This window comes from Populus trichocarpa, chromosome 2 (assembly GCF_000002775.5).
Source record: "Populus trichocarpa isolate Nisqually-1 chromosome 2, P.trichocarpa_v4.1, whole genome shotgun sequence".
Taxonomy (NCBI): domain Eukaryota; kingdom Viridiplantae; phylum Streptophyta; class Magnoliopsida; order Malpighiales; family Salicaceae; genus Populus; species Populus trichocarpa.
The window spans coordinates 7115245-7141344 of record NC_037286.2 but is presented as its reverse complement, the minus strand read 5'-3'; the positions used below and the strand labels follow the sequence as shown (position 1 = coordinate 7141344).

At 37.2% G+C, this 26100-nt stretch overlaps 4 protein-coding genes and 1 non-coding gene across 11 annotated transcripts; 4 read left to right on the top strand and 1 right to left on the bottom strand.

The window, feature by feature from the left end:
- The first annotated feature begins 477 nt into the window (after nucleotides 1-477).
- On the top strand, nucleotides 478-7253 carry LOC7461783 (probable pectin methyltransferase QUA2). 3 transcript variants are annotated; one of them, XM_024595206.2, is made up of 10 exons: nucleotides 478-648; nucleotides 727-793; nucleotides 1544-2264; nucleotides 2345-2477; nucleotides 3138-3378; nucleotides 4363-4576; nucleotides 4791-4966; nucleotides 5065-5368; nucleotides 6258-6396; nucleotides 6657-7253. In XM_024595206.2, exons 3-10 carry the CDS (start codon nucleotides 1552-1554, stop codon nucleotides 6819-6821), a joined length of 2085 nt encoding a protein of 694 aa, XP_024450974.1. In that variant the 5' UTR covers nucleotides 478-648; nucleotides 727-793; nucleotides 1544-1551; the 3' UTR covers nucleotides 6822-7253. The 3 variants fall into 3 exon arrangements, with proteins under 3 accessions (XP_024450974.1, XP_024450975.1, XP_002302304.2); XM_024595207.2 differs by lacking the exon at nucleotides 727-793; XM_002302268.4 differs by lacking the exons at nucleotides 478-648; nucleotides 727-793 and adding an exon at nucleotides 853-1036.
- Nucleotides 7254-8068: 815 nt separating this feature from the next.
- TRNAY-GUA (transfer RNA tyrosine (anticodon GUA)) lies at nucleotides 8069-8162 on the top strand. Its single transcript has 2 exons — nucleotides 8069-8105; nucleotides 8127-8162. It is a non-coding gene; the product is annotated as a tRNA-Tyr (tRNA).
- LOC7495160 (protein WHAT'S THIS FACTOR 1 homolog, chloroplastic) lies at nucleotides 8072-9775 on the top strand. The gene has a single exon (XM_024595210.2). It carries the CDS (start codon nucleotides 8178-8180, stop codon nucleotides 9501-9503), a length of 1326 nt encoding a protein of 441 aa, XP_024450978.2. The 5' UTR covers nucleotides 8072-8177; the 3' UTR covers nucleotides 9504-9775.
- A 308-nt stretch (nucleotides 9776-10083) lies between these two features.
- LOC7461781 (uncharacterized) lies at nucleotides 10084-13752 on the bottom strand. Of its 2 annotated transcripts, none has more exons than XM_002301021.4 (5): nucleotides 13505-13752; nucleotides 12822-13247; nucleotides 11395-12715; nucleotides 11161-11307; nucleotides 10084-11035 (listed from the first exon to the last, which is right to left on the bottom strand). In XM_002301021.4, exons 2-5 carry the CDS (start codon nucleotides 12870-12872, stop codon nucleotides 10521-10523), a joined length of 2034 nt encoding a protein of 677 aa, XP_002301057.3. In that variant the 5' UTR covers nucleotides 12873-13247; nucleotides 13505-13752; the 3' UTR covers nucleotides 10084-10520. The 2 variants fall into 2 exon arrangements, with proteins under 2 accessions (XP_002301057.3, XP_024450976.2); XM_024595208.2 differs by lacking the exon at nucleotides 13505-13752 and adding an exon at nucleotides 13345-13489.
- A 3886-nt stretch (nucleotides 13753-17638) lies between these two features.
- Nucleotides 17639-24506, top strand: LOC7461780 (uncharacterized). 4 transcript variants are annotated; one of them, XM_024595424.2, is made up of 5 exons: nucleotides 17641-18801; nucleotides 19860-20001; nucleotides 20076-22391; nucleotides 23032-23480; nucleotides 24135-24506. In XM_024595424.2, the coding sequence occupies exons 1-4, from the start codon at nucleotides 17795-17797 to the stop codon at nucleotides 23395-23397; spliced, it is 3831 nt and encodes a 1276-aa protein (XP_024451192.1). In that variant the 5' UTR covers nucleotides 17641-17794; the 3' UTR covers nucleotides 23398-23480; nucleotides 24135-24506. The 4 variants fall into 4 exon arrangements, with proteins under 4 accessions (XP_024451193.1, XP_024451192.1, XP_002302301.1 ...); XM_002302265.3 differs by having other exon boundaries at nucleotides 24001-24506; XM_024595423.2 differs by having other exon boundaries at nucleotides 23947-24506.
- The last annotated feature ends 1594 nt before the right edge of the window (nucleotides 24507-26100 follow it).

Below are 26100 nucleotides of genomic sequence, written 5' to 3'. Positions count from 1 at the left end.
TCTTTAATCCTTCACTCACCACATTTTAAGCTTCTACGAGCATTAATTAGTGGAACCGTCAGTAATATACACAAAATAACTGCAACACAGAGAGCATGGATTCAAGCGTCAAGTTGTTGTTTGTTTATGAGCTCGCATATGATATAATCCTGAGTTGTCCGGCGATTATGGCGCATGTCAACCCCGATCTAATAAATAACATGAGCAAGGTATAAAAAAATAAAAAAAGGTTATTTGTTTCCGGGTCTATGGTCTCACTCTCCCTCTATATAAGATCTACACATATCCATAGTAAATTCCATTTGTTTTTTTAGCAAGTAAAATAAGATACCAAAAAAATACTAGCTTCTTCATGATTTACCATGATACGAAGATGATGTCATTGTAAAGTAGAGAGAGAGAAAGTGAGCTTTAGTCACTAGTGAGCAAGTTGATTAGAAAAAAAAAAAATCTGGAGTTGTGAACTACCCCTAGTCGTATTTAGCTACCTTGTCTCGAAGAAAGAAAGTACTATATATAAAAGGGGGAGAGTTTTCAATTTTCACGATAGCTTCTCCGTCGTGATTGGATCCATAAAAATCATCTCTCTATCTCTACTTCATCTGTAAATAGTTGAAAGTGAGAGAGAGTCCATTTTGCAGTTTAAAGGTGTAGTCTTTAACGACAAAAGCTGCTTCTGGGGGCTTATGTTTAATTACTCCATTCATGAGTTCTTACTGATTTCAGGGGTTATTTCTTGCGGTTTTCAACAAAGAAGGAAAAAAACTTGTATTTTCACTTGTGGCGATATAAGGTCGTGTTTTTCTCCCCTACAAGCAATCGGCTTTCTCCCTTTTGCTAGATTTGATTGGGCTGTGAAATGATGATATTTTCTTCTTTTTTATTAGTTTACTGCATTGATCTATGTGGGTTATGGGTCCTTTTTTTGGTGAGGTACTGAAATGAAGTGGATTCTTTTCCTAGAAATGAACTTGCACTTGTGCATATTCATATCCAAGGCTAAGAGGCTCAATGGAATCAAAAGTGATTGTATAAGGTTATCTTGTTTTGAAACATATCTGCTTTACTTGTCTTTGAATCCTTTTATGTGTTTAGTCTTAGAGTTGCCTATAAAGTTTATTCCTCTAAATAGTTTCAGTTTCTTTTCATAGGCTCTATTTCTGTTTCCTGGGTTTTGGATCTAAACATTTGCTGTAATGACCATAAACTGAGATCCCAATTTCTTCCTTTCTTTTAGCTCGTTGGAGTGAAATTAATTTTGGTTTGCGCTCTATCCGATGTTTTAGCTTTTGCCTTTTCCTTTGTCACCCCCCCCCCCCTGAGGTTGGGGGTTGGGGAGGGGGGAAGGGGTGGGGGTCTGATTCCTTTGAAATAAAGAATGTTTCTTTGCCTTCCTGGTCTCTTTTTTCTTTGCTTTTTTAACTCATTTGAGAAATTCTTCTCTGAATTTCTCTCATTCTGTATTGCAACTCCAGGTGAATAATCATTGTGTATAACTTTCTATTTTGTTTCCAAGAGTTTAATATTATTGTTGGGTTTTCAGGTTATAGAATGTCGAGGCCTCTGCTTCGAGGTGCAACAGGGGGACGGGTCTCTGGGAACAGCAATGATTTATGGGACTCCCAAATGAAAGATAAGACAGAAAAGGAAGATTTGGATAGGAATCGTTCTTCTGATCAAAGTTATTTAGCACTGAGGTTTCCTTTCCGGGTACTTTTTCCTGAAAACAATTCTCCTTCCAAATATGGTAGTGGTGAAAATGGCTTTGCATCTGATCCATTCATTGTTGGGAGTCCAAGAAGCCGGCACAAATGGGCATTGCTACTTTTGAAGCTGAGCTTAGCTGTGATTGTAATTCTTGCTCTGACGGGGTCTTTTTGGTGGACTATCTCAATAACAACAATGTCAAGAGGTCAAATATTACATAATTATAGGCGACTCCAGGAGCAGCTTGTTTCAGACCTGTGGGATATCGGAGAGCTATCTCTTGGTTCTTCGAGGTTGCAAGAATTGGAATTCTGTTCTGAAGAGTCTGAAAATTATGCTCCTTGCTTCAATGTTTCCGAGAATCTTGCCTTGGGATATTCTGATGGTAGTGAGAATACTCGTCTTTGTGGGCAGAGTTCAAGGCAAAGTTGCCTGGTGCTTCCACCTGTAAATTATAGGATCCCGCTTCGTTGGCCTACAGGAAGAGACATCATCTGGGTCGCAAATGTAAAGATTACTGCACAGGAGGTTCTTTCCTCTGGTAGTTTGACAAAGAGGTAAGTGGATGAACTTTACCGTATTACACTTCCATTTCCCAGCTATCCTCCATTGATTTCTCTTTTACCTTGGTTGCCAGGATGATGATGTTGGATGAAGAGCAGATTTCTTTTCGTTCAGTCTCTCCCATGTTTGATGGTGTTGAAGATTATTCGCATCAAATAGCTGAAATGATTGGACTGAGAAATGAATCTAACTTTGTGCAAGCTGGGGTAAGCCCATATAATTTATTTCCCTCTTGGGAACCGTAATACAAGTTTGGTCCTGTCTCATGTACTCTCATAGTTTTAATAAATAGGGTAGCATTAGTATGATCTGGTATTGGATGCAGAGTGGTTCGGTAAACTAATAAGGAAAAGCTTTTTAAATAGCCTTTCACAGTAACTAGTTTTCATATTTACACCTTACCCTGAAAGTAGATTTGAGCAATATGCAGTCTAAAGTCTATTAAACATATTAGCACTCTTTGATTAGTTATCGAAAGGAAAAGAAAAAAATAAGGGAGAAGAGGACAGCATTTTAGTGCTCTATGACTGCATGATGAGCCCATTTGGTATTGTAGTAGTAATTGCTTTTTAAAGTGTTTTTTGCTTAGAAACGCATTGAAATAATTTTTTTTTAAAATTCATTTTTAACATTAGTATATCAATATCATCTGAAAACACACAAAAAAATTAATTTAAAGCAAAGAAAAAAAAATTTCATATTTTTTCAAAAGTGCTTTTAAAACACAAAAACAAGTGGACTCATGTCCTGTGCTGTCAAGAACGGAAGTTTTGCAGCTTACTTTTATTCTGCAGCCACTTGATACTAGTTATGTTCTATGAGCAATATTTATATTAATTACCCATGTTTATTTCCTGATTTTTCAGGTAAGAACCATTTTGGATATAGGATGTGGTTATGGTAGCTTTGGAGCACATCTCTTTTCTAAGCAGCTCATAACTATTTGCATCGCAAACTATGAGCCTTCAGGAAGTCAAGTTCAACTTACTCTTGAAAGAGGTCTTCCTGCAATGATTGGTTCTTTTAATTCGAATCAATTGCCATATCCTTCTCTTTCCTTCGATATGTTGCATTGTGCACGATGTGGCATTGATTGGGACCTGAAAGGTATGAGTTCTGATGTCCTAGCTAATGATCATTGTGGACATTATGTGGGCCGTGTATGAATATAAATGTGAACACATATCACATCATATGGGAAAATTAAAATGTCAGCTATGTGTTCTTTCTTGTGCTTAAAGTTACACTTACAATGCATAATTGGCAGGAAAAACTCTGTAAATTTAGCCTTCACAGTAGAATTGTAGAACACATTATTGGATTGTCAAAAGCCTGTATAGCTAAGAGTTGGGATAAAGAGACTTACTAGTAAACAATGGTAACCGTGATTTACCATGCATTTCTCCAATTTCCATTCCCTTTTTCCTTTTGAAAATCTGATATCGCTGATCTATCACAAAGGTATTCCTCGAAGTGCTACCTTGCCAACTTCATATTTGTTTTTTTTATTTCCATTCTGGAGGTCTAGAGGTTGAATAAGTGAGAAACACTTCATAGGGTACTAAGTACTCTCCTACACTGAGTAACTTGGTTTTATATCTGATTGCTGGGAAATGATTGTCTGATTACTGGGAAATGATTGTTATAAAGACTGGACGCCTTCTAAGTGTGCCTGCAACTGTTGACTTCAGAATCTTGTTTCCTATTTATTGTGTCGTATTTGCTACTTATTGTGCTACCTTGCCTACTTCATATTTATTTTTTAATTTTCATTGTGGAGATCTAGAGGTTGAATAAGTGAAACAAATCATAGGCTGCTAATGACTTTCCTCTGGGTTTCTTGGTTTTAAATCTGATTGCTGGAAAATGACGTCATACAGACTGGATGTCTTCTAAAAGTGTGCCTGCAACTGTTGACTTCAGAATCTTGTTTGCTATTTATTGTGTGAAATTTGGTCAATGCAAAGCACAAATCTTAGTTTTTTTTCTGATCTCATAGAACTAGCTTATTGTTGCACCACATACCACATGTGAATTGTTAAAAGAAGATGGTCATATAAAACTACTAAATATTCACTTTACATGCTGCAGATGGTTATTTCTTGATAGAAGCTGACAGAGTTTTGAAGCCCGGTGGGTATTTTGTCTGGACTTCACCACTTACCAATGCTCGTAACAAAGAGAACCAGAAAAGGTGGAACTTTGTACGAGATTTTGCAGAAAATCTCTGCTGGGAGATGTTGTCACAACAAGATGAAACTGTTGTATGGAAAAAGACTAGTAAAAGAAGCTGCTATAGTTCCCGGTAATGCCACCAGCAAGATATTCACTTGCATACCAAGATTTGTATTGATGTTGATTGAATTTGAATACCAGTATGGTACTTAAAGAACATGCAAATATGCATCTAAGCATATATTCATAATTGTTTTTAAAAATCTCTGCATAAATATGATAATACATTACATGAGATCAAGGGGTGGTTCTGATTGATAGCTCAAACTGCTTTGTTATTCTAGGAAGCCTGGTGCAGGCCCTTCTACCTGCAGTAAAGGTCATGACGTTGAATCTCCTTATTATCGGCCACTCCAAGGGTGCATAGCTGGGACGCAGAGTCGTCGATGGATTCCTATCCAAGAGAAGACGACCTGGCCTTCTAGGTCTCACTTGAACAAGACCGAGCTTGCAATATATGGTATTTGATACTCTTTTTACATGATTTTGGAACAGCATCTTTGTGGACTTTAGCAAAGATCTCTTTGCCTTATGTTCTTGTTGTCTATGTTTTATCAGGTCTGCATCCAGAAGACTTTAGTGAAGATGCAGAGATTTGGAAAACAACAGTCACTAATTACTGGTCTGTTTTGTCACCAATAATATTCTCTGATCATCCAAAGAGACCTGGTGAAGAGGATCCTTCTCCACCTTATAACATGGTCCGAAATGTACTAGACATGAATGCTCATCTTGGCGGTTTCAATTCTGCACTATTGGAAGCTGGGAAGTCTGTGTGGGTAATGAATGCGGTCCCAACAAGTGGACCAAACTATCTTCCCTTGATACTGGACAGAGGCTTTGTTGGTGTACTGCATGATTGGTAATTCTGCCATCTACTTCTATCTCTCTCTCTTTTATTTTTTTTATTTTTCCAGTTTATCCATTGAAACATACTTGTATCTGTTTTCATTTTCTTGTCTGTCTGGAATTGGCTACTCAACTATCAGATGTAATTTCAGATATTTTGTTTGGATGATGAATCGGCAGGGTTTTAGTACATTCTGTGCTGGATTGGAAACACTCTATTCTGATCTTTAATCCGTGCTTGGTCATCTACTCTTCCTCTTCCCATTCCTCATTTGTTTGCCTCACCCTCTCCTTTCACATTCTCCCTCTCCTTTCACATTCTCCATTCGATTGCCCGCTTATGCCTTTCTTGTTGAGTTAACCTGATTGAATAAGAGGAATAATATTCCTTTGAAACTAGTTTAGCCTTCACCTGCTGATTTCAATGATTCACTAGGCTGGCATTACAGTCTAACTGTGGAATAGCCGATAGGGAAACTGAAATTATGCAATTTCAAATATATTTTTCTTCAGAGATCAACTACATTTGTTCTCCTTGGGCTTAGTTACAACGGTTAATGATAAGTAATTGGAGGAATTTATGAACCAATTTGGTGAAGACAATGCATGCTGGATGATATGTTATCATACTGGATATTTTTTGGGTTTCAGTTGCTCATTTAAGAATCTTGATATGTTTATGGTGGACTTTGTAACAAAGTACTTCAAACTTAATTTTGGGTCTCGCATCAGTCGCCGAAGAGGTTAAGTTTGGTCCTTGACTAGAGTCAGGATACGAGAAAGAGTACAGTTATTTTATGTCTTTAACTGTAGATTCCGTGTGCTCTTCTACTTGTTCTAACTATTCTGCTTTTATTATTACTTGTTTCTTCCACTGATTTGATGGATTATTTCCATGGAAGGTGTGAGCCATTCCCGACTTACCCTAGAAGTTATGATTTAGTGCATGCAAAAGGGCTCTTAACCCTACAAACCCATCAGCAGCGCAGGTGCACCATGCTGGATCTATTCACCGAGATAGATCGGTTACTTCGTCCAGAGGTACCTAATTCAAACTTTCCTCTCTCTGAGTTTTGTAGCTTGTTTAGTTGTTGTGGCTAAGGTGGAGAATGCTTTTAATATCCAAGACAGGATAAATAAATGGTATACATTGTTATTTGTGTCGAGATCAGAAGCAACGATGCACACATTGTGTTCCATCATTATAACTTCATTTTCTAATGTCTTTGCACAGTTAGATTTTATGGTGTTGTTTGTTTATCAGAAGAATTTAGATGGACTGATGTTGGTGATTGGTGCAGGGTTGGGTAATAATCCGTGACACAGCTCCACTTGTTGAATCAGCAAGAATGCTAATCACACGGCTGAAGTGGGATGCACGAGTTATAGAAATCGAAAGTAACAGTGACGATAGACTACTTATCTGCCAGAAACCTTTCTTTAAGAGACAAGGAGTCTCATCATGAGTTTTTCCGAAGGAAACTCGAGAAAGTTAGATCATACTATTCATATTCATTTTGTCATGTTAGTTAATTATCATGAAGCTTCACATATAAAGGAGGGTAAAGAATTTTGAACAGAAAGAAGAAAGCAGAGGAGAGGAAACAAATGGATGATGGTGGTGGAACCAACCACAACTCCTACGAGGCAGCAAGGCTTACGTAGGACCATGTAATTACTCAAGTTGAGGTGCTGGGCAAATGAGAAGTATAGAATAGGATTTAATTTAAATTTATTGTCCATTTTTCATGTGATGTCGAATCATAACACTATACAACCATATGATTTGATTGTGAAGATGATTACAGAATAAGCAAGGTCCTACTTTACTTGATGTGTAGTGTACAAAAATGCTTGTCAGTTCATTCATTCATGTGAAGCAATATTTATTTTCTTCACCTTTTTCTTGTTACCTTCGTTGATGCTCTTTTTGTGGTGCTGCAACACTTTGGAAACTCCATTGCTAAATTCGCTTCAAGCTCGATCTGCAGCTCGTTTTCCCCCCTTGTTAGTTTTTTTTTCATTATCTGGACCCGAGACAAATTGTATTTTTCTAAAGAGTTCTATCCTTTTGTGTCCTGCATAGTCCAAGTGTTTTTTTTTTAAAAAAAATAATTATTTTTTATATATATATTTTCAGATAATTTTGATGTATTTATATTAAAAATAAATTTTTAAAAAATTAAAAAAATTATTTTAAAGTATTTATAATTAAAAACGTTATCACAAATAGACTCTATAAAAATTATAAAATTAAAAATAAAGAGATTAGACTCTATAAAAATAAAAATATTATAGTATTTAACAAAGATTTTTTTTTTTTAAGTTGCAAAACCATTTTTCCACCAAAAAGATATTGTACAGAAATTTATTCTAAAATAAAGAAAAATAGATTTGGAATCCTTTCATGTATTTTTTCTTATCATGGCCATTCATGTTTTTTGAATTTAAATTATCAAATTTAAAATAAATGAGCATGATTTAAGTGTTTATTAAAAATAATGACACCTTAATTATTATTTTATTTCTCTCATTTAATCTTAATTATCCAATTCAAATTTAATGATAAAATTTATAACATGATAGGTTTTGTTACATTACGAAAATAAGAGAAAAGATCGTATATTGGAGTTTTTGGCATCGAGGTAAAAGCAAGAAAGAGCTTACGCTTAATTAATACAATATTTAGAGACACTCCCAGAGTATTCGACAACCGACCTTAGCTCAGTTGGTAGAGCGGAGGACTGTAGTGGGTAGATATCCTAGTAGCCATCCTTAGGTCGCTGGTTCGAATCCGGCAGGTCGGAGTTTTTTGGATCTCCATGAAGTTTTTCACTTCCATCAAGCGGCCAAAATCACCTAATCGAAAACCAATCACAGCCATAAGATCTAAACCAACTCTTTTGCCGATCCACCTCCAAAAATCATTTTCCATGGCTTGGCGCCTCCTCCTCTCCAAATCCACCTCCTCCAAAACCCTAACCTCTCCTCCCCTCCAAAACCCTACCCCTAACCCCCTTCTATCTCTCTTCTCCTCCCATTTCTCCACATCCTTTCTTGTCACCAAAACCCCAAAAAAACACAAGAAAAAACGCGAAAAACCAGAATCCCCACGCACCAGGCTCGTCCAGCACCCCTCCACCCGGATTCCTCAATTTGAATCTCTCCTCGAACGCGACTCTTACTTTCGTTTCCTCACTAAATCCAAACAATTCCTCTCTCAACAACCAGAACGCATTCTCCGCCTTGACGACGCTGGAAAGCTCCACCAAGAACTTGGTTTCCCTCGCGGCCGCAAAATCCACCGCTTCCTCCAACGCCACCCTCTCATTTTCCAAACTTATCGCCACACCGATAACAAATTGTGGGTCGGCTTTACAGATTTTATGGAGGAATTGCTGGAAGAAGAGAAGGAAATTATGGATTCAATGGAGAGTGATCGTGTTAATAAGGTGCGTAAGCTGTTGATGATGTCGAAGAATAAAAGGATTCCTTTGAGTAAAATTCATCATTGTCGGTTATTGCTTGGAATTCCTGATGATTTTAGAGATAGAGTCGCTAAATATCCTGATTACTTTAGAATTGTTGTTGAGGGTGATGGGAAGAGGATTTTAGAATTAGTGAATTGGGATCCGAGTTTGGCGGTGAGTAAATTGGAAAAGGAGTTTATGGTTAACGAGGAGAAGGCGAAAAGGGCGTTCAAGTTTCCGGTAAAGCATGGGAAGGATTTGGATTTGGAGGTGGAGGATACGAGGAGGTTGAATTTATTGAATACATTGCCATTGGTTTCGCCGTATAGTGATGGAGAGAGATTGGAGTTATGGAGCTTAGAGGCGGAGAAGTATAGGGTAGGGATTTTGCATGAGTTTTTGAGCTTGACTTTGGAGAAGAGGGCGTCGATACATCATATTGTGGAGTTCAAGGAGGAGTTGTGCTTGACTAAACATACGTATGATATGCTTAAGAAGCAGCCCCGGACATTTTATCTTGCGGGGACAGAGATGAATTGGGTTGTGTTTTTGAAAGATGCTTATGATGAGAATGGGGGTTTGATTGACAAGGATTCACAGGTGATTTTCAATGAGAAACTGTACAAGTATGCTCAAATGAAGGAAGGGGAATTGGATTCAAGTGTATGGAAGAGTTGACTTCATTGGTGAATCCTAACTTGTTCTTGATGATATTTAACTTGTTCTTGATGTCATGGAGAGGAGAGGGTTTTTGTTGGCAGAATAGAAATCGTGACTCTTCTTGAGTGCTGATATGGATCAAAACCGCTGTGACATTTTTTGCACATACGTGAAGAAATATGACATCTTCCTGTTGATCCGTGATAAATGTGTCTTCTGTTTGCGTCATTCTTTTGATAACTCTGTATTCTGCAACCATATAGAGTGAAACTCTTTGCGTTTTTCTGGAATCCTGACTTTGTTCGGTTCATTTTATTACATCATAAGCAGCAATCTAATTTGAGAGCAGTTGCCCTAATCATATTCAATTATGATCCTCTTAACTCCATAATGTCATTGAATCTTTTCGTGCAACGGCTTGAGTCGACAGTAGTAGAAATTTATGGTGGCTTGATATATTGCAGACTTCCGCCATTTGAGTTTTCACTTATTTATTGTCATTGACCCGGCAAATACCGGTGCCGTTTTTTCTCTTTTCCTAGAATCGTTCGCGGGGAATGATTCTAAGGTCCTGGGTTCTGGAAATTACAAACATTCATTATCAGGGTCAATTTTTGTGCCTCGCAACGGCAGTATCTATTGCCTATATTATTCTCCTTTTCAACATCTCATTCTCACCATAAATTGAAAAAAAAAGGGTTCAACTGCCCAAACCACTACCACCACCACAAAACAGATACAAATGAACAAAACAAGAAATTTCCCATTGAACGCAGATAGTGTCCCTCTTGAAAGCAGTCTCCGGGGGGGGAAAAAAACGCCTTTCGTTTGCTACGAGTGCTTTAAGGAAGTGTGAGTGTGTGACCAAGCCGCACCAACCCTCAGCCAAAAAGCCGTGGAGAGAGAGAGAGAGAGAGAGAGTTCACAGAGAGATCAAGTAATTCGACTCATTCCCATCCAGCGAAGTTAAAAGCAGTTTCAAAAACTGATGACAAATTATTAAAAAAAAAAAACTTACTCAGAATGGGATCGCGATTAACGGGATGAAGAAGCATGTGCAGAGGACATTGTCTTTAGGTGATGAGTCCGGCTCTTTGACCTGTCCCTGCTTTTTTGCGCACCCCCAACGCTGCCCCTTTGCATACTGGAGATTGAACTGCTAGAGGTCACTCTCTTCACTGCTTTTCTCCGATAGCTCCTGCTGCTGCTGGTTCCAAGGGCGGCTCTGGCAACGCTATCTGCGAGAACTTCTCGTGCTCTCTGAGGTTTAATGGGTTGCTTGTTCAGATACACTAGCTTAGAGAGGAGGCCACAAATTGCCTTGCGAAGCTGGTCATCACTGATGTTGCTCTGAATTGGATTGCCCAACAGATTCAGAGCTTGCAGTGAGTTGTAGTTCGCAACAAGCTGGCCCAGAGCTTTTGTTGTTGTTATCTTGTTAAAGCTCAAGTCCAAGACTGTAAGCTTCAGGAGCCTGTGCAGCCCCTCAACATCACTAGTCTTGTTCCCAGCAAGATAGAGTTCCTTGATTATTGTACAGTTCGACAACCCTGATATAATGCAAATCCAGAGTAAACACACGGAACCATATAACTGAGGAAATATTATTTCCCAGGAAAAACACTGCATGATTTAAAATGACTCTGGTAGCATGAGATTCATTAGAAATAAATACCTTGACCAATTCGAGAAATGCGATTGTAACTGAGATCGAGTACCCGCAATCGGGTAAGTTCTCTAAGTCCTTCAATGGTGTTGATCTTGTTTCTCGATAGGTTGAGTGTGTGTAGGCCCTTTGGCAATGATCCTGGTGTAATTTGGACTGCAAAAAGGGGAAGAACAAATGAAGCTTAGTTGTCACCAATATGTTCCTTTAACAATTGACATTCTTCTTCTGCTAAAAGCATACCTATGAAGTTGTTTGACAAGTTAACAGATCGAAGACTGGAGAAACGTGATGTGGTGGGAATAGCTTTTAAGCCATTGCCTGAGATGTGGGCAACAGTTGAGGAAGAATTAAGCGACTGGATCACACTATTGGCATGCAAAATCTCCACTGAGAGATTAAAATCTGGGCGTGTCATGGCTCTTCTTGGTGATCTACCGGTATCGGGAGAGGGTGGGAAGACAATGTCGTCGTCACCCCTAACATCATTGTTATTATCATAAGCATCAAGAGGAGAGGGATGGGTCTCAAGATCCTTGACCCATTCATCCACTCTTGAAAATGGGGATGATTCTACTGAGAAAGCAACCCATTGATTCTGGGGCCACAGACCAGAAATCCCAGCATGAAAGCTATTCCAGCTCTGACTGTCCTCTTCATTGTTGTTATGACCCTTGTCCATTGACTTTACTGTGAATGACCGAGGTGATTGCATTTTACTCATGGCTCTGTTGGGTTCAAGTGTATCTGATGAATAACCGCCTTGCTGGCTCAAAAGTTTACTTACAGCCGGTTGCAGTGGTTTTACAAACCAAGGTTTGTGAAGGTTTCTGTGGCTCCAGAGGAACAATTTCCACCACAGCCTTCTACTCCTAGAGGGTAGAACTTGGCTAGAAGAGTGCTTCTTTAACATCACTCTGTCAGCACTGCGACGGCTTATTACAGATGTCGGGCTGCTGGGATCTCTTACTTTCTCAGCCAGTCCCTGCAATTCTTCAGAATCCTGAGATGTTAAAGGGAACTGAGCAGCAATTTTCCTTAGCACTTTGCTTGTTTCCAGATTAGAACAGGACCGTTTGAGCTTAGGCGAACCCCAGAACTCAGCCTTCCCGATGCCAGGATCGCTAACATGTCCACTTTGTATCACATGAATACCCTTTTCATCAACTTTTTTCTCAGCTTTCTTTGCATATTGTTCATTGCCCATGGTGTCAAGCGGATGAGAGGAATCCAGCTTCACATTTCTTGGAAAAGATACTTCACCGGAATTGGCCGCATGGGATTGGAGATCAAAGTCAGATAAGTCCCTCTTCAATGAAACATTCTCTTCTTGCTCATCTTCTCCTTCATAAGCTACTTCTGCTGCTTCATCCACAACAGGGCTCTCATGGCTCAGCACCTGGACATTGATTGAATCCTTCTGAACATCGAAAGGTACTGACACGCTAAAAGATGTGGTTTTCAACTCATCGCTTTCAAAAGTTTCCACCGGATGTTCAAGCTTGATTTTCAGGGTTTTAAGCGCCGTGTCAAAGTCGGCTGTTCTTGATGATTGCTTATCAATCTAAAATCCAACAAAAAAAAAAAAGTTAAAGGGAGCAGATCAGAAGCTCCAAAAAAACAAGTCAGACAGCAAAATTTACACAATCCTCATTCCAATCAATTATCACCTTCTCTTTCTTCTTCATCCCCATCAGAACAGAACAGCAGTTGAATTTCATCTTTTTGGAAAAAAATGGCCAAACTCGAATTTCCTCAATAGAAGCCCAAATAAGATATGCACTCCTGATTTATCTTTTTCTCCTTGTTATTCTATTCTGCTGCTTCTTCTTCTATCCCGTTGATGTTTACATCTCTAACTAATGCAGAGTAGACCAGATACAAGCTGATTGAGTTATCAAGTGTTAACCGTAATCAACGGGTAGTCGCCAAACCGATGACCAGGCGTAATAGCATAATAATGATGTTCGAGGAAACGGAAACAAAGGTTGAACACTCGCTCCGGTTTGAGGAAATATCACTCGATAGTCGGCCAGAGTTGTATAAGCAGTAGCTTCTCTCCAGAAGCTTCTCAGAATCTTTCTTCAAAACTTACCCTGAAATATGTATGTTGCAAAAAATCCAGTTAAACAAAACAAGACACGAGAGAAAACTCCAGACACCCCATTACACTATGAACAAGTTCCAAAATACCTTTGACAGGGAATTTCTGAAAAAACCCCATCAGCCTTTCTCATTCATTCATCAATTAAAGATGATTCAAAACAAGCACTTGTATGCACAGTCAGATAATTCTTTCTTCTATATATAAAGCAAAATTGTGCAACGAAGAAAGAAAGAGTAGATATGATACCTGTTGAAGCTGAACAAGAAGGTAGGAATATACAGTTTCGGTTTAGAACCTTAAGAGAATATATCAAGCTAGTTTACTTTTAACCAAGAAACACAAAACTAATAGAGAATCGTATCAAAGTGCGTTGCTCGTGTGGCAGTGGTGGCTGGGGGGAACTGGCAGGAAGGAGGGGGCCCCGAAATATCACCACAAGCTATTTCTCGTATTTGGTGCCGTGCAGAAGAGCACAAGACAAGTACACGCAAGTTGCACGGCTTTCGTGTAAACTAACCTATTTATGAATTTTTCCATTCTCATATCTCGCCTGCGACACTACAACCTCTGGTATTAAAAAATAAAATAAAATTGAAAGAGGGTTTAATCCTGAAAGGTGTAGAAATAAAATAAAATTGAAAGTGGGTTTAATCAATTTAATTAATCAGATTCTAGGTTTGTTTTGGAATCACTAATTCAATTACCATAAATCTCAAGGTCATTGAAAGTTTATTTAGTTTTTAATTTTAGGATCCCGGGAGATTAATCAAGTGAACATAAACTAACTCGGATATTCATAATTACAAGAAAAAAAAATCAATTACATACCATTTACACATGCCATAAGAAAACAAAACGCACTATTCATTACCTTTTTTTTTTTTGTCAATGATCGGATTTTATTGAGGCCATCAATATTGCATTTTTTTTAATATAAATAAAAAAACAGATCTATATGAGGTTAGTTGTTAGTTTTTGAAGATAAAATCTCTTACGACGAAAGGTAAATAAATTATATTGATTATTTGTAAAGATATTTCGAAAAGAAAAAAAAAGAGTTTTACATGTCATGACTGTCTACTAGATTCAGACATTCAAAATTCTACTTGATTGTCGTGATTCTTAACGTTTAATGCTTTAAGCCTGCGGTTGAAGATTATCTGCACATCCTTTTTTTGCGACAGGCTGAAATAGGGTTGCGGGTCTAACATCACAGAACAAAACCCACGACCTGTTCAGCATGTCGGCCCTACTCTTGTAAATCTGCCTTTTCTGGATTATTACCTGTGGTCTCATTGCCACTGTCAATTCCAATTGCATTAATTTTTAAGAATTATATATTTTCATACTAGATAAATTAAATAATAAACACGCAGGGTCATGTAACTACATGGCATGTAAAATCACTCTCTTCTATTCAATCCTTTACAGAGGGAGTTTTGATGAATTTTTATATACTTAGTTTTCACTTTAAGATATGTATTGTCCAATTGTGTCTTAAATTTTTTTATTAATATTTAATAAAAAAAATTATTTCTAATAAAGAAACAAATCCAAATATCCATTGAATTTGATTAAATGTTGGTATTCAAAATTTCAATTAATTTGACATAAAACTTGATAATTATTAATTAAAATATTTAATTTTTTCTATTTGTGGATTATATAAACAATTATAATTTCACTAAAATCAAAACTAAAAAGACATGGCTATGCTTGTAATTCAATATAAAATAATTAATGTTTGTATTTTATGAGGATTAAACTTACTCAATGAGCTTAAGGGCTAAGTTGATATCTTAGATAATGGGTTGATCTCTTGGTTCTGTTGATCTGAATCATTCTTCTTAGTCAAAGTAGCCGATAGATAATACATGATACTTGTAAGAAGTGTTTTTTTTTTTTTTGTGAATTTGAAGACTCTCTAATACTTAAATGGATATCGTTCAAGAAAAAAAAACAATTATTTTTTATAGAAGAATGCTAAGAATAGAAATACAATAAGGAAGGGAGGGGAAAAAAAACCTCTTGTTTGATAGATATCTTAATCCCTTTTTATAGTCTATGAGGCTTATTATTATTATTATTATTATTATTATTATAGAAGAGGTTAAAATGTACGTCATATATCTCTGACTCATCGGGATAAAATATCCTTGACTCGTCGGGGAGTAAAATATATATGACTTCTCAGGTTAAAATATATATGACTTATTAGAGTAATCATGGAGTCCAGGATTCTTTATAGGTAAAAAAAAAAAAGATTACAAGCTCAGCGTTTAGCTGAGCTCGAAGATGGTGAGTCTGGTAGATCACCAGACCCACATATATCTAGGCTCAATGCTTGACTAAGCCAGGCAATGGTGAGTTATTACCATATTTTTTGTTACTCTTCTAGAAAAGATGATTCAAGTAAAAAATAAAAAATATTGATCCATCAGTAGCCCCTAAATCTTGGGTATTTTTATTTATTATTTTTTGTTGGGTTTTTCTTGACTAATTCTTTAAATTTATATTTTTTCTCGATCTCTTCCTTCAATATTTAAAATGATTTTTTAAAGCAGTCTATAAGGTTAGAATTCCTTTTCTATTTAATTTCCTTTATTTTTTTTTCTTTTGAATTTAGTTCTCAATCTTTTTATTGTTATTTGTGTTATTTGAGATAAATTCTTCAATTTATTTTTTTTCCTAGGATTTTCCACTGATTTTTCAGAATGACTTGAATTTGCTCGGGTCTCTTGAATTTGTTGCTTTTTGCTAGATTTACTTTGGCTAATTAATATTGAATTGATTAGGGATTAAACCTTTTGATATGACCCGAGTATAGGATTTAATGAGTTGCGAATTTGAAATATTTGCACGGGTTTAAAAGGTTCACTAAAGTTGTCTTGATTTTTTTTTCTTTTTTAAACGTGATGTTTTTTTTTAGTTTTATCATTCAATATTTTATATCATTAATGATTAGACTTTTTTTTTTTTCTCTATGTGCCTTTTATAAGATTTTTCTAACCGTGCTTTTTTGGTGGTTTCCTATATTTTTTTTGTTTGTTTGTCCATATATTAATATATATTTTTTGGTCGAGTCTATGCCTCGAGTCACATTTAAAAAACAAATTAAAACACGAGTGCGTCATAAAATTAAAAATGTTTTTCAATTTCACCATTTTCCATTTTCTTATCTTTCAGATTCGGTCCCTATTTTTTTGCTATTTTTTGTCTGGTATTATTTTTCATCCGCCGTGGTTTTTTTTATTAAATTTGATCTTCATTTTTTTTATTTCAATCTTTTTTGTCTTTGCTAGTTTCTAAATTTAATATTTTTTATGATTTTATCCTTCAAAGTTAAATTGGTTGAGAATTAAACTTTTTGATTCAATCCAGGACTAAAATTTCACGATTTGCGAGTTTTAGAGATTATACTATTATACCAAGTTTACGAGGTTTGCTTGTTTTTCTCCTAATTGTTTTAAGTTTTTTTTTTATTATTTTTTAGAGTTTTACTTTGTTATTTCTTTGTTTTATTTCAATGAGGTTAATCTCAAGGTTCATGACTAAAATCACCAGTTTTAAATGTTAACACATGTTGACTTTTTTTTTATCATTTTTTTTTCACCATTTAATACTTGATGCATTGAAAATTAATCTTTGTGCTTTTTTTTTCCTTTCTTTAAAGTGGTCCTTTTTTTCATGCTTTTATTTTTATGAGGTTATTATAATCTTATTTTCATTGTCACTTAGTTTTTGAGTTAACACCATTTAATTAAGTTTTGTTTTTTTTTTTTTTAGTTTAACGTAGGTGTCCGGGCCAGCTTTCGCGCACCTCGACTAATCTCACGGAACATCATGTTTTTTGATACTATGGGCAGGTGTTTTTTTTTTGTTTTTTTTTGCTATTATTTTATTTATTATTGTTTTATTTATATTATTTAAATTATCAGTCTAAAGACTTGAGTCTCATTTTTTTTTTCCTTAATATTTTCTTTCATGTAGATAAAGAATTTGACTGGCCCGCGAGGGATAATGGGACCCAAATCTAGTTACCACTGTACATTTCATTTCATGCGAGTGAGATGGCACTGACCCGACCCGACATGGCTATTCCTAGAAATCTATGGCTGTAGAGTTGCCACTGCCACACATTAATAATCACACATTTGATATTCCCGATCTTACCTTTACTTTTTGCGTATCCAAATTCAATTAGGCCCATTGAGATTAAGCATTGGATGTTCTCTTCGAATCATCGACGGTTAGACGGAAGGTACCTCAATAGCACACACTAGGCCCACCCCCAATAACCTAGCCCACATACAAACCCCCAACCCTAACTTTGCTCCAATATTTAAATATACACGCGTCACAATTCCACATGATGTTCACGTAAGAATCACTTCGACCAGGTCACGCAAACAAAAACCCCTCCCCTCCCCTCCCCTCTCCTCCATCTAGAGTCTAGAACTCCACGGCCTTTTCGATTGTCTCTCCTCCTCATCAACGGTTACATCATCTCGTCTATCTTTCTCTTTAATCGATGTCATGGCCACTGCCACCGTGGACTCATCCATCTGCGACCTCCAGAATCATCTACACATCGAATCTCTCCCTCTAATCGACCTCCGCCATCTTTCCCAATCCGAACTCCTCTCCCTCTCCTTCTGTTCCTCCTCTCCCCACCGTCTACGAACCGACACCGCTGACGTATCCACTCCTAAAATCGACCGTTCCGTCTTCAATGAATCTGCTGGAAGCCGCAAACAAACTTTCTCCCGCCTCCGCCTCGCCCCTCGCAATAACAATGCTTCCCCTTCTTCGAATTCAACTCCTGTTGTTCCCTTCCAAAATACAGAACGGCAGCCTCTCGATGAAGAGAATTCACAGATAATTTCTCTTCTGAAGTCGTTGTTTGGCTCTGATTCTAACTCAATCGAAAACAAGAATGAGCATTATCACAAACTAGTCTCCATTCCTGTTATCTACAATGATTATATGCGTCTGCCTTCAACAAATAATGCGGAATCGCAAAATGTTTCAATCGACATTTGGGATTCTAGTCAAGGAGGACTGAAAAGATTAGAGGTAAATCATTCGATTTCGATTCGAACTGCTGAATCTAGTTCAAAGAAGAGGAAGCGAGGCAGGCCACGGAAGAATGAGAATGTCAATTTCGATAATAACGATAATAGCGAGTTAGTTGAGAATAAGACTATTGCTGTTGTGTGTGACAATGTGGAAGTGGAGAGTAAGAAGAAAGAGGAGATGGTGATGGTAAATAAGAATGGAGTGGTGGTGGACTTTGGGGCATTGGGGAATATGGAGGATCCATACGGGGAGGAGTTGCGGAGGAGGACTGAGGGAATGCAATTGAAGGCAGAGTTTTTAGGGTTTTTGGAAGGGTTCGAGGGTGAATGGGGTAGTATGAGAAAGAAGAGGAGGATTGTGGATGCTAGCCTGTTTGGGGATGTGTTGCCGATTGGGTGGAAGCTCTCTATTTGCATCAAGAAACAAGCCGGTCGTGTTTGGCTGGCTTGTACAAGATACATAAGGTTTCTCATTTATTTTATTTTTTATAGATTTTTTTAATCGTGGTTTTTGTTGATTGCACTGTGTAAATATACAGGGGACTTGATTTGTGTTTTTTTTTGTCCTGCTATTGCACGGGCAAATGAAGTTGAGTACTGCTTAAAATATGCACAGCAACTTGGAATAGAACTAGATAAAATCAACATGATAGAGAACATGTTTTGCAGAAGTCAGATGAAGTGATTTAAATTGGAGTTATGAGTTGTTTATGGAATTGCTGCATCTAAAACTTTTTTTTTCTTTCAAATTTTAATGAGGATGATTTGCCAGTTCTGAATATAAGAAATTTGACCAACATTTTAACATTTAAGTAAGCAATGAACTTGTGACTGTACACATGTTAAGTGGAGTTCAGTCTGCACAATCAGTTGCATCAAAAGTATTTATCTCACGTCTTATTCACCTTGGTTATCTTGCACTTAGTTCCCATAAATCGTAGTTTATTCATTGATGCATTCCTTTTTTCTTTCTGTTTCTCTTAAATTTCCATCCATCTAACCTGGCATTGTCATCTTGGTACTCTCAATATATATAGGTTGCTTGATTTTTCTCAATTTCTCACAATAAGATTTATACCTTCTCTAAATGATGCTATTGAAAAAAATCTCTTCAAATTCAAGACATGAAGTTCTGATTCTTGCATTTGTTCCATTGGCATTGTCTTTTTCAGTCATCTTCTTATTGTAGAGGATGTATATTTTTACTCTATTCTCAACATGTTTAGTCAGACAACTGTTATTGTGTCATTATTCATGACAACAATGAAATCCTAAATTGCTACATGCATTTATAACTATTGATTGACCTTACACATTGTGGTTCGTAGGATATTAAATGATAGAAGCTATACCAAGACTCCTATTGGGGCCTTGACTGTCTCTGATACAGTTCTTATTACAGTTTCTAAGTTGCACAGAATATAGAAGATATTACCCTAGGAAGTTTATGTTTCATAATTAATTTTGCATATTTCATTGGTTGTATAATTCTTACCTACATTTCTTAATTCGATACTATCCAGCCCTAATGGGCAGCAGTTTGTGTCCTGCAAGGAAGTTTCATCGTATTTGCTCTCCTTTTCCGGACTGCATGATGTAAGCCGGTTGAATTTTGGTCACATGGATGGCAGGATTAAGTTGACCGACAAGATATCTCCTTCCATTGTAAGTTGATACTTGTAGTGTTTGTGTATGCATTTTAACTTTCCATATAGTTTTTATTTACTTGTGTGCTGCAGCCTGCAGATCATACACGTAAAGATGGCAAGAATGAGAATGATTTTATTAGCTATATGGCATTGCCTGTTACCTGTAGATCTATTGAGATGGGGGGATGTCCTGTGGAGGTTCAAATGGGGAATAAGTATAAGTGCCACAAGTGCACCGTGGCTTTTGATAAGCAGGATGACTTGCTTCAACACCTGCTATCTCATCAGCGGGCTCCAAAACAGCTTAGATTTGGGACATCCACAAATGAAGAGGTGATCATAAAAAATGGAAAGTACGAATGTCAATTTTGTCACAAACTTTTTGAAGAAAGGCATCGTTTCAATGGTCACCTTGGGAACCACATAAAAGAATATCTTAAGAGACTTGATGCTTCCAATGGCAAAACCACTGGAGAGAGCGATGAACCTGCATTGGTCAAAATTCCTCCTGGAGCTGGAAAGATCCAAACATTGATTGAATTTGACAGGGATTCTGATGCAATAACTGTTAACACTAAAATCAGTGATGAAATAAACTCCACCATTCCATATTGTGAATTAAAGGCTATTACTTCTGTAGAAACCCATTGTGGCGAGCAGGACAGAGTTTTTATTAGCAGCAATGATGGAGCGGGGAAGATGAATGAAGATACTGATGCTGTGGCAGCTGAAAATAGAGTTTCTTCTGAACCAGCCTTGTTGAATAATGATATTCATAGATCTTCTGATGAAACAGATGTTCCCAAGTGCCCCACCAATGGCACCAGTGATCTTGGTAGGAAGGATAAAAGCTTTAAAAACTGTTCAGTTGCTGGTGGAGCAAGGGACGTGACTTGTATTGGTCACAACAATTCAAATCATGTATCTCCTTGCTTAATTGAGGAACTCAATCAGGAGAGAGATTCTAATTGTGGTTTGCTTGCATCAAATGCTAAGGTGAACACATCTAATGATGACATTATTGAGGATAGACATTGTTCTAGTCCAATTGATAACATGGTAATTGATGGTTGGGGTATAGATGGAAAAGGTGAGCCAATAACTGGCTGTTGCAACAGTTATGCTGCAATGGGGGGGAATGCTGCTGTTAACTTGAGGGAGCAAACAATTTCTGAAGGCTGTTATGTTGCAGATAGTGAGACAGGTCTTTTTACTTTCAATGCAGTGGAAACCATGCTGGAAAAAGGTTCTAAAGGGGGTTTAACAGGTATTGAGAACAACATGAACAGTGTTTGTACTGGCATGTCAAATGAGAGCAGATTTGATGATGTGGTGAAGTCTGGGACTAATGAGATAACAATTGTTTGTTGTGGCGATAACACTGTACTGGCTGGTGATAATGTGACTAGCAATGAACAGGGGGGAAATCATGGGGCCGGCTCAGTTATTCCATTTTTGTTGAATCAGCATACACATCTTGTTGAAAATACTATCACAGGGGCTCCTAAATGCATACTAAGAGAACCCTGTCAAGGAAAGGAATCCGAAGATTGCCCGATTACTACATCTGGTAATGAGCAATTATTCGACTTTGAAAGTAATGTAATTAAGGTTTCTAATGGCACAATAGATGTGGCCAATCATGATCAGGTTGGCAGTGAGATTGATCTAGTCCCACAAACCTTAACTAGTATTAAGCAGGAAGAAATTTCTAAAACCCTTACATTTGCTCCATTTACAAATGGATTTGCTTCAAAAGACTATGGTATCTCCAATAGTGTACTGGAGAAGCTTGAGCAGGGTAGAAATTCTGGACGCGGATCATCTGACAATGAGCAATCCCATGATGTAAAGGATATTGTGAATGGTTTATCATTCACCACAGTGGAGGAAGACAATCAACAGGAAGTTAAAATCTCTTGCAATGGTGAGCTACATATTGCTTCAGATGACAATTGCACTGAACAGGATGCAGATGTTGGGACAGGCACTGTGCAGAAATGTTCTCTTTTTGCTGGGAGTCAGCTCGCATTCACTGCCAAAGATAATCCCACTGGTCCCTACAGTGGTGCTGTGGATGAGCTGAAGCAGAAAATGGATTCTGTAGAGAGTGCGGTTTGTCCATCTGGCAGCGAGCCAGTGTGGAGCGTTGAAAAGAATTTGCAGACTGCTTTTACAGGTTCGGTTCAGGAGGAGCCTAGGGTAGAGAACTCAGAAAATCCTAGGAAGGATGATTCAGGGATTGGTTTTAGCAGCCACCCTGGACCAGATGAAAGTGATGTCATATCTGAGTTTATGTGGAGAAACGATGAAGAAAGTAACCTGCTAAGTGATTTTGCTGATACTTCATGTCAACCAGTACAAACATCAAGCTTTTTTCCTCCATATGATGCAGTGTCAGATAAGGTATGGCGTGACCATTTTCTTTAAGTTGGTGAGAAACCAATGCCTGTTTATGCTAATGGATTAGGTGGTAGCTCCATTTTTTTCTTCAGAAATTTACGTAGTTCATCTTTTTTATTGTCTCTGAGATCACCCGAGGATGATCAGTGGCAAATCTACATGCAAGGGAAGGGGGGCTATTGCCCCTCTTAATTTTTCACACTTCCCACTTTAGGCCTTGTAGTTTTCAGCTTTTCATGATATTTCCAAGTAAAAATACATTGCCCCCCGCCCCCCCACCCCAAAAAATAAAATAAAATCCTATGTCTTACCTAGGAAAGAAATTGCCTTGATGAATATTTCTCACTTTGCCACTGGTAGGTTTTAATTATAGGGATCGGTGATATGAATTACCTTCTCCCCTTACATTTGTGTTTATTTTGTCTTCTATGGTTTCCTTGGTCAGTATAAGGGCATGCATTTCTTTCAAGTTATTCAATGTTATATTTAAGAAAAACTGAAATATTTACTTAGACATAAATTATTTTCCAGTGAGGAGTTGATGAAATGACTGTTATTTTAGCTTTAAAACATGAAGTGAAAAGCTCTTGCTTGTTATATGGTCAGTGGAATTCTTGATTTATCATTTTTTATTAATGAACAGGGTGAAAGTGAACTTTTTGCAGAGAAATTTGGTGCTACATCAGGTTTTGAAGGGCTGAAATTGGGTGGCATGGATAATATGGAATGTAATCTTCCGACTTCTCAAGTAAGCTCACATTCAGATGAATCCAAGGTTGGTACATATGATGCTGTTATGCCTAAAGGGATTACTTCATCTATTTGGCTTGCAAAGGAAGATTTGCCTTTTGTGCCAAAAGATTCAAGCAGGCACCATGTTCCTGCTGTGTGTGTCTGGTGTGGGAGGGAGATTTGTCAGGAGGCTCTTGAATCTGAAGGACAAACAAGCACCATGGGTTTTATGTGTGCAGAGTGCACTGCCAAGTTGTCCGGGCAATTCAACGGATAGTAAAATGGGTTGCCTATTAATCTTCCAGGCTCCCATGAGAAATGCTCTCATATATGCAAATTCTCATAAGGAGAACACCTCAGGTAGTTTCTACTTTTTTCATTCAGAAAGTATTTCTTTGGGCTAGAAATGATTCCATGTTTTACGTTTTCAAAAATCTATCTGGTTGTTACCCTGTAGCCTTCTAAATGTCGAGCTAGGTGACAAATTAACAATTATCTTGGCAGGTTCAAGTTTTTGAACTGTGGATATGTTTTTGGGCATGTGAATAATTATTAGCAGACCATATTTCAATTTGTACAGACTCTGGAAAAACCCAACTGGTCAATTTAGTCTCGAATTCTTCTCTATCATGCAGCAAAAGTTGTTTACGAAGCTATTTTAATGTGCTTTCACTTTAAATTTCTATATATAGCTTTTTTACATGTATTTGACTATTATGTATCAACTATATCCAACCTTCCATGTTTGTTACGAGCTTGGGTTTGTTGTATATTTTTCCTTAAATAGCTTAGCATGTAAATGCATATGATTTTTTCTTTCTGGCAGCCTGTATGTGTCTCACTCTGCTTCATATGGTACCTCAATGTTTGCTTCCTCTAGGATTACCCCGCTGATCAAGTTCAATGGAGAAGACCAGTTTTCTTGCACCCAGTATAAAAGACAACCTTATGCCTATAGCTCTCATGCTCTATAACAAGAATAATATTCAATCTGACTCATCCTTTATTTTCCAGACGATGTAGTGAAAGCTTGCACAAAAGCGGTCATTGGCTTATCAGGGCTTATATTATACGAGAGGCTGAATTTTGAAGGTCTTGTGACTCTGCTTTGACTTTTGCCAAGGGGTTAGTATTGTTTCATCTGTGTTTGGATGACTTAGTTTTGCAATTGCTTTATCTTGTGAACTCGCTAGTTTTCCATCACAAGAAAGATTCAAAAAGCTAATTGTGACCATTGGTTTAGGGGCTGAATTGGGTCTCCACTGAAATGCATCCTTTTCTTCTATTTTCAGTTTATGAAACTAACTAGTTATTGAGATGACTGTACATGTCTAGAGATTTTTCTGTGGTGATGAATCTCCTAGATGTTATCGTTTCCATACTTTATTTTTTTTTTAATCTCAAAAGTGATGAAGATCAAATTTCCCTCCCACATAACTTAGGGTTATCAAAATACTCGGAGAAGATGAAATACCCCGGTACAAGAATATGAAAATGTATTTCTCTGTTGGCTTAGCTTTGCTTTGCTTTGTTTCCTATAGAGAGATGGGATGTTCTAGAAACTTGCATTGCTTGCCTATCGTTATCCAAAAAATTTTTTGGGAGGAGCAGGGGTGTGAAACTCTGAATATCATCATTTAATGAAACTGATCTGTTTCTTAATTTTGTTAGACATTTTTTAGCCTGCACTATATAGGATCATTGCGTTGTACACTAGGCAAAGTTTTTCAATAGTAACGCCAATTTGCTGACATGGGCGTTGGCACGTGGTAAAGTTAGATAGTCGAAGAGTGTGTGTGTGTTTCCCGAACAACAAATGGTTGGGTCCTCAGGTCGTTTTTGCTGTTATCCATCTTCAACGCCGTTCCTTACTGAAACGTATTTATTTATTATCTTGACTGCATTTTTTGAAACACTTTCACTTCCGGTCATCCACTCCCTCTCTTTCCTTGAATGCTTGTCATTGTCCTACAAGTTGGACGAGACTGATAAGGAACTTAACAAAGCAGGTCCATCGGAACCTGCTTGCCATTCTAAAGTTCGTTGTACTATCCATGGCTTTTTCTCACAATAATTTTATCTGGGCCCTGCGGCGACTGGTTTGACAGCCGACTCACCCTTCAATGCCCGACAAGTTACATTCATGTGAGGACACTAGCCTCGGAACTTGAAATTCACTTTTAATTCAGAACGATTTAATTTATAAATAAATTAAATTTATATGTTTAGAAGATGAAATTTAATTCACTTTGATTTTTATATTATCCTTGTTATTGTTTTTTGTTATTTTCATTCAACTTTTTCAAAAAAAAATTAAAATGAATAGATGAATATTTTTTCTTAAAAAATTAGTTTTAACATTAATTTTTATCTATTTGAAATTGTAAATCAAGAGGTTGTAAATATAAAATTTCATTAAAAACTCTGAAAAGGGTTCCAAGCATGCTGATATTAATATTATCCTAGCTAGCTCACCTCCAAATTGCTAATGTGACCATTTAAAGAAGAAATCCGCCTATTAGCTCAATAGGACCATTTAAAGAAGAAATCCGCCTATTAGCTCAATGGGAGGGCTCGATGCTTCGAAGGCAAAAGGTTTGGTTGCCAACTTGCAAACCACTCTGTTAAACATAATGTGGGATCTTATGTGTTTGCTTTCAGGACTGGCACAGGGAACAGACACACGATCAATGAACACCCAAAGCCCCAAGCAAAAAAAAAAATTCTATTTAAAAACAATTTAAAATAAAGTTAAAATCTTCCAAAGTTGCGGTATAAAGCCGAGGGAAATATTACAAGATGCGTTTATCAGGATGAGATGTCAAAAGCGAAGGGACAAAAAAGAAAAAGAAAAAGAAGGAAGTCAAACGAGCGTGTAGCAATAAATATTTTTTCCTGGGACCGCAGAAAGAGAAGTAAGGCATTACACATAGCAAAGCGAAACCCGCTGGCTTGGCCCCACTTCCCCTTTCCAACTAAA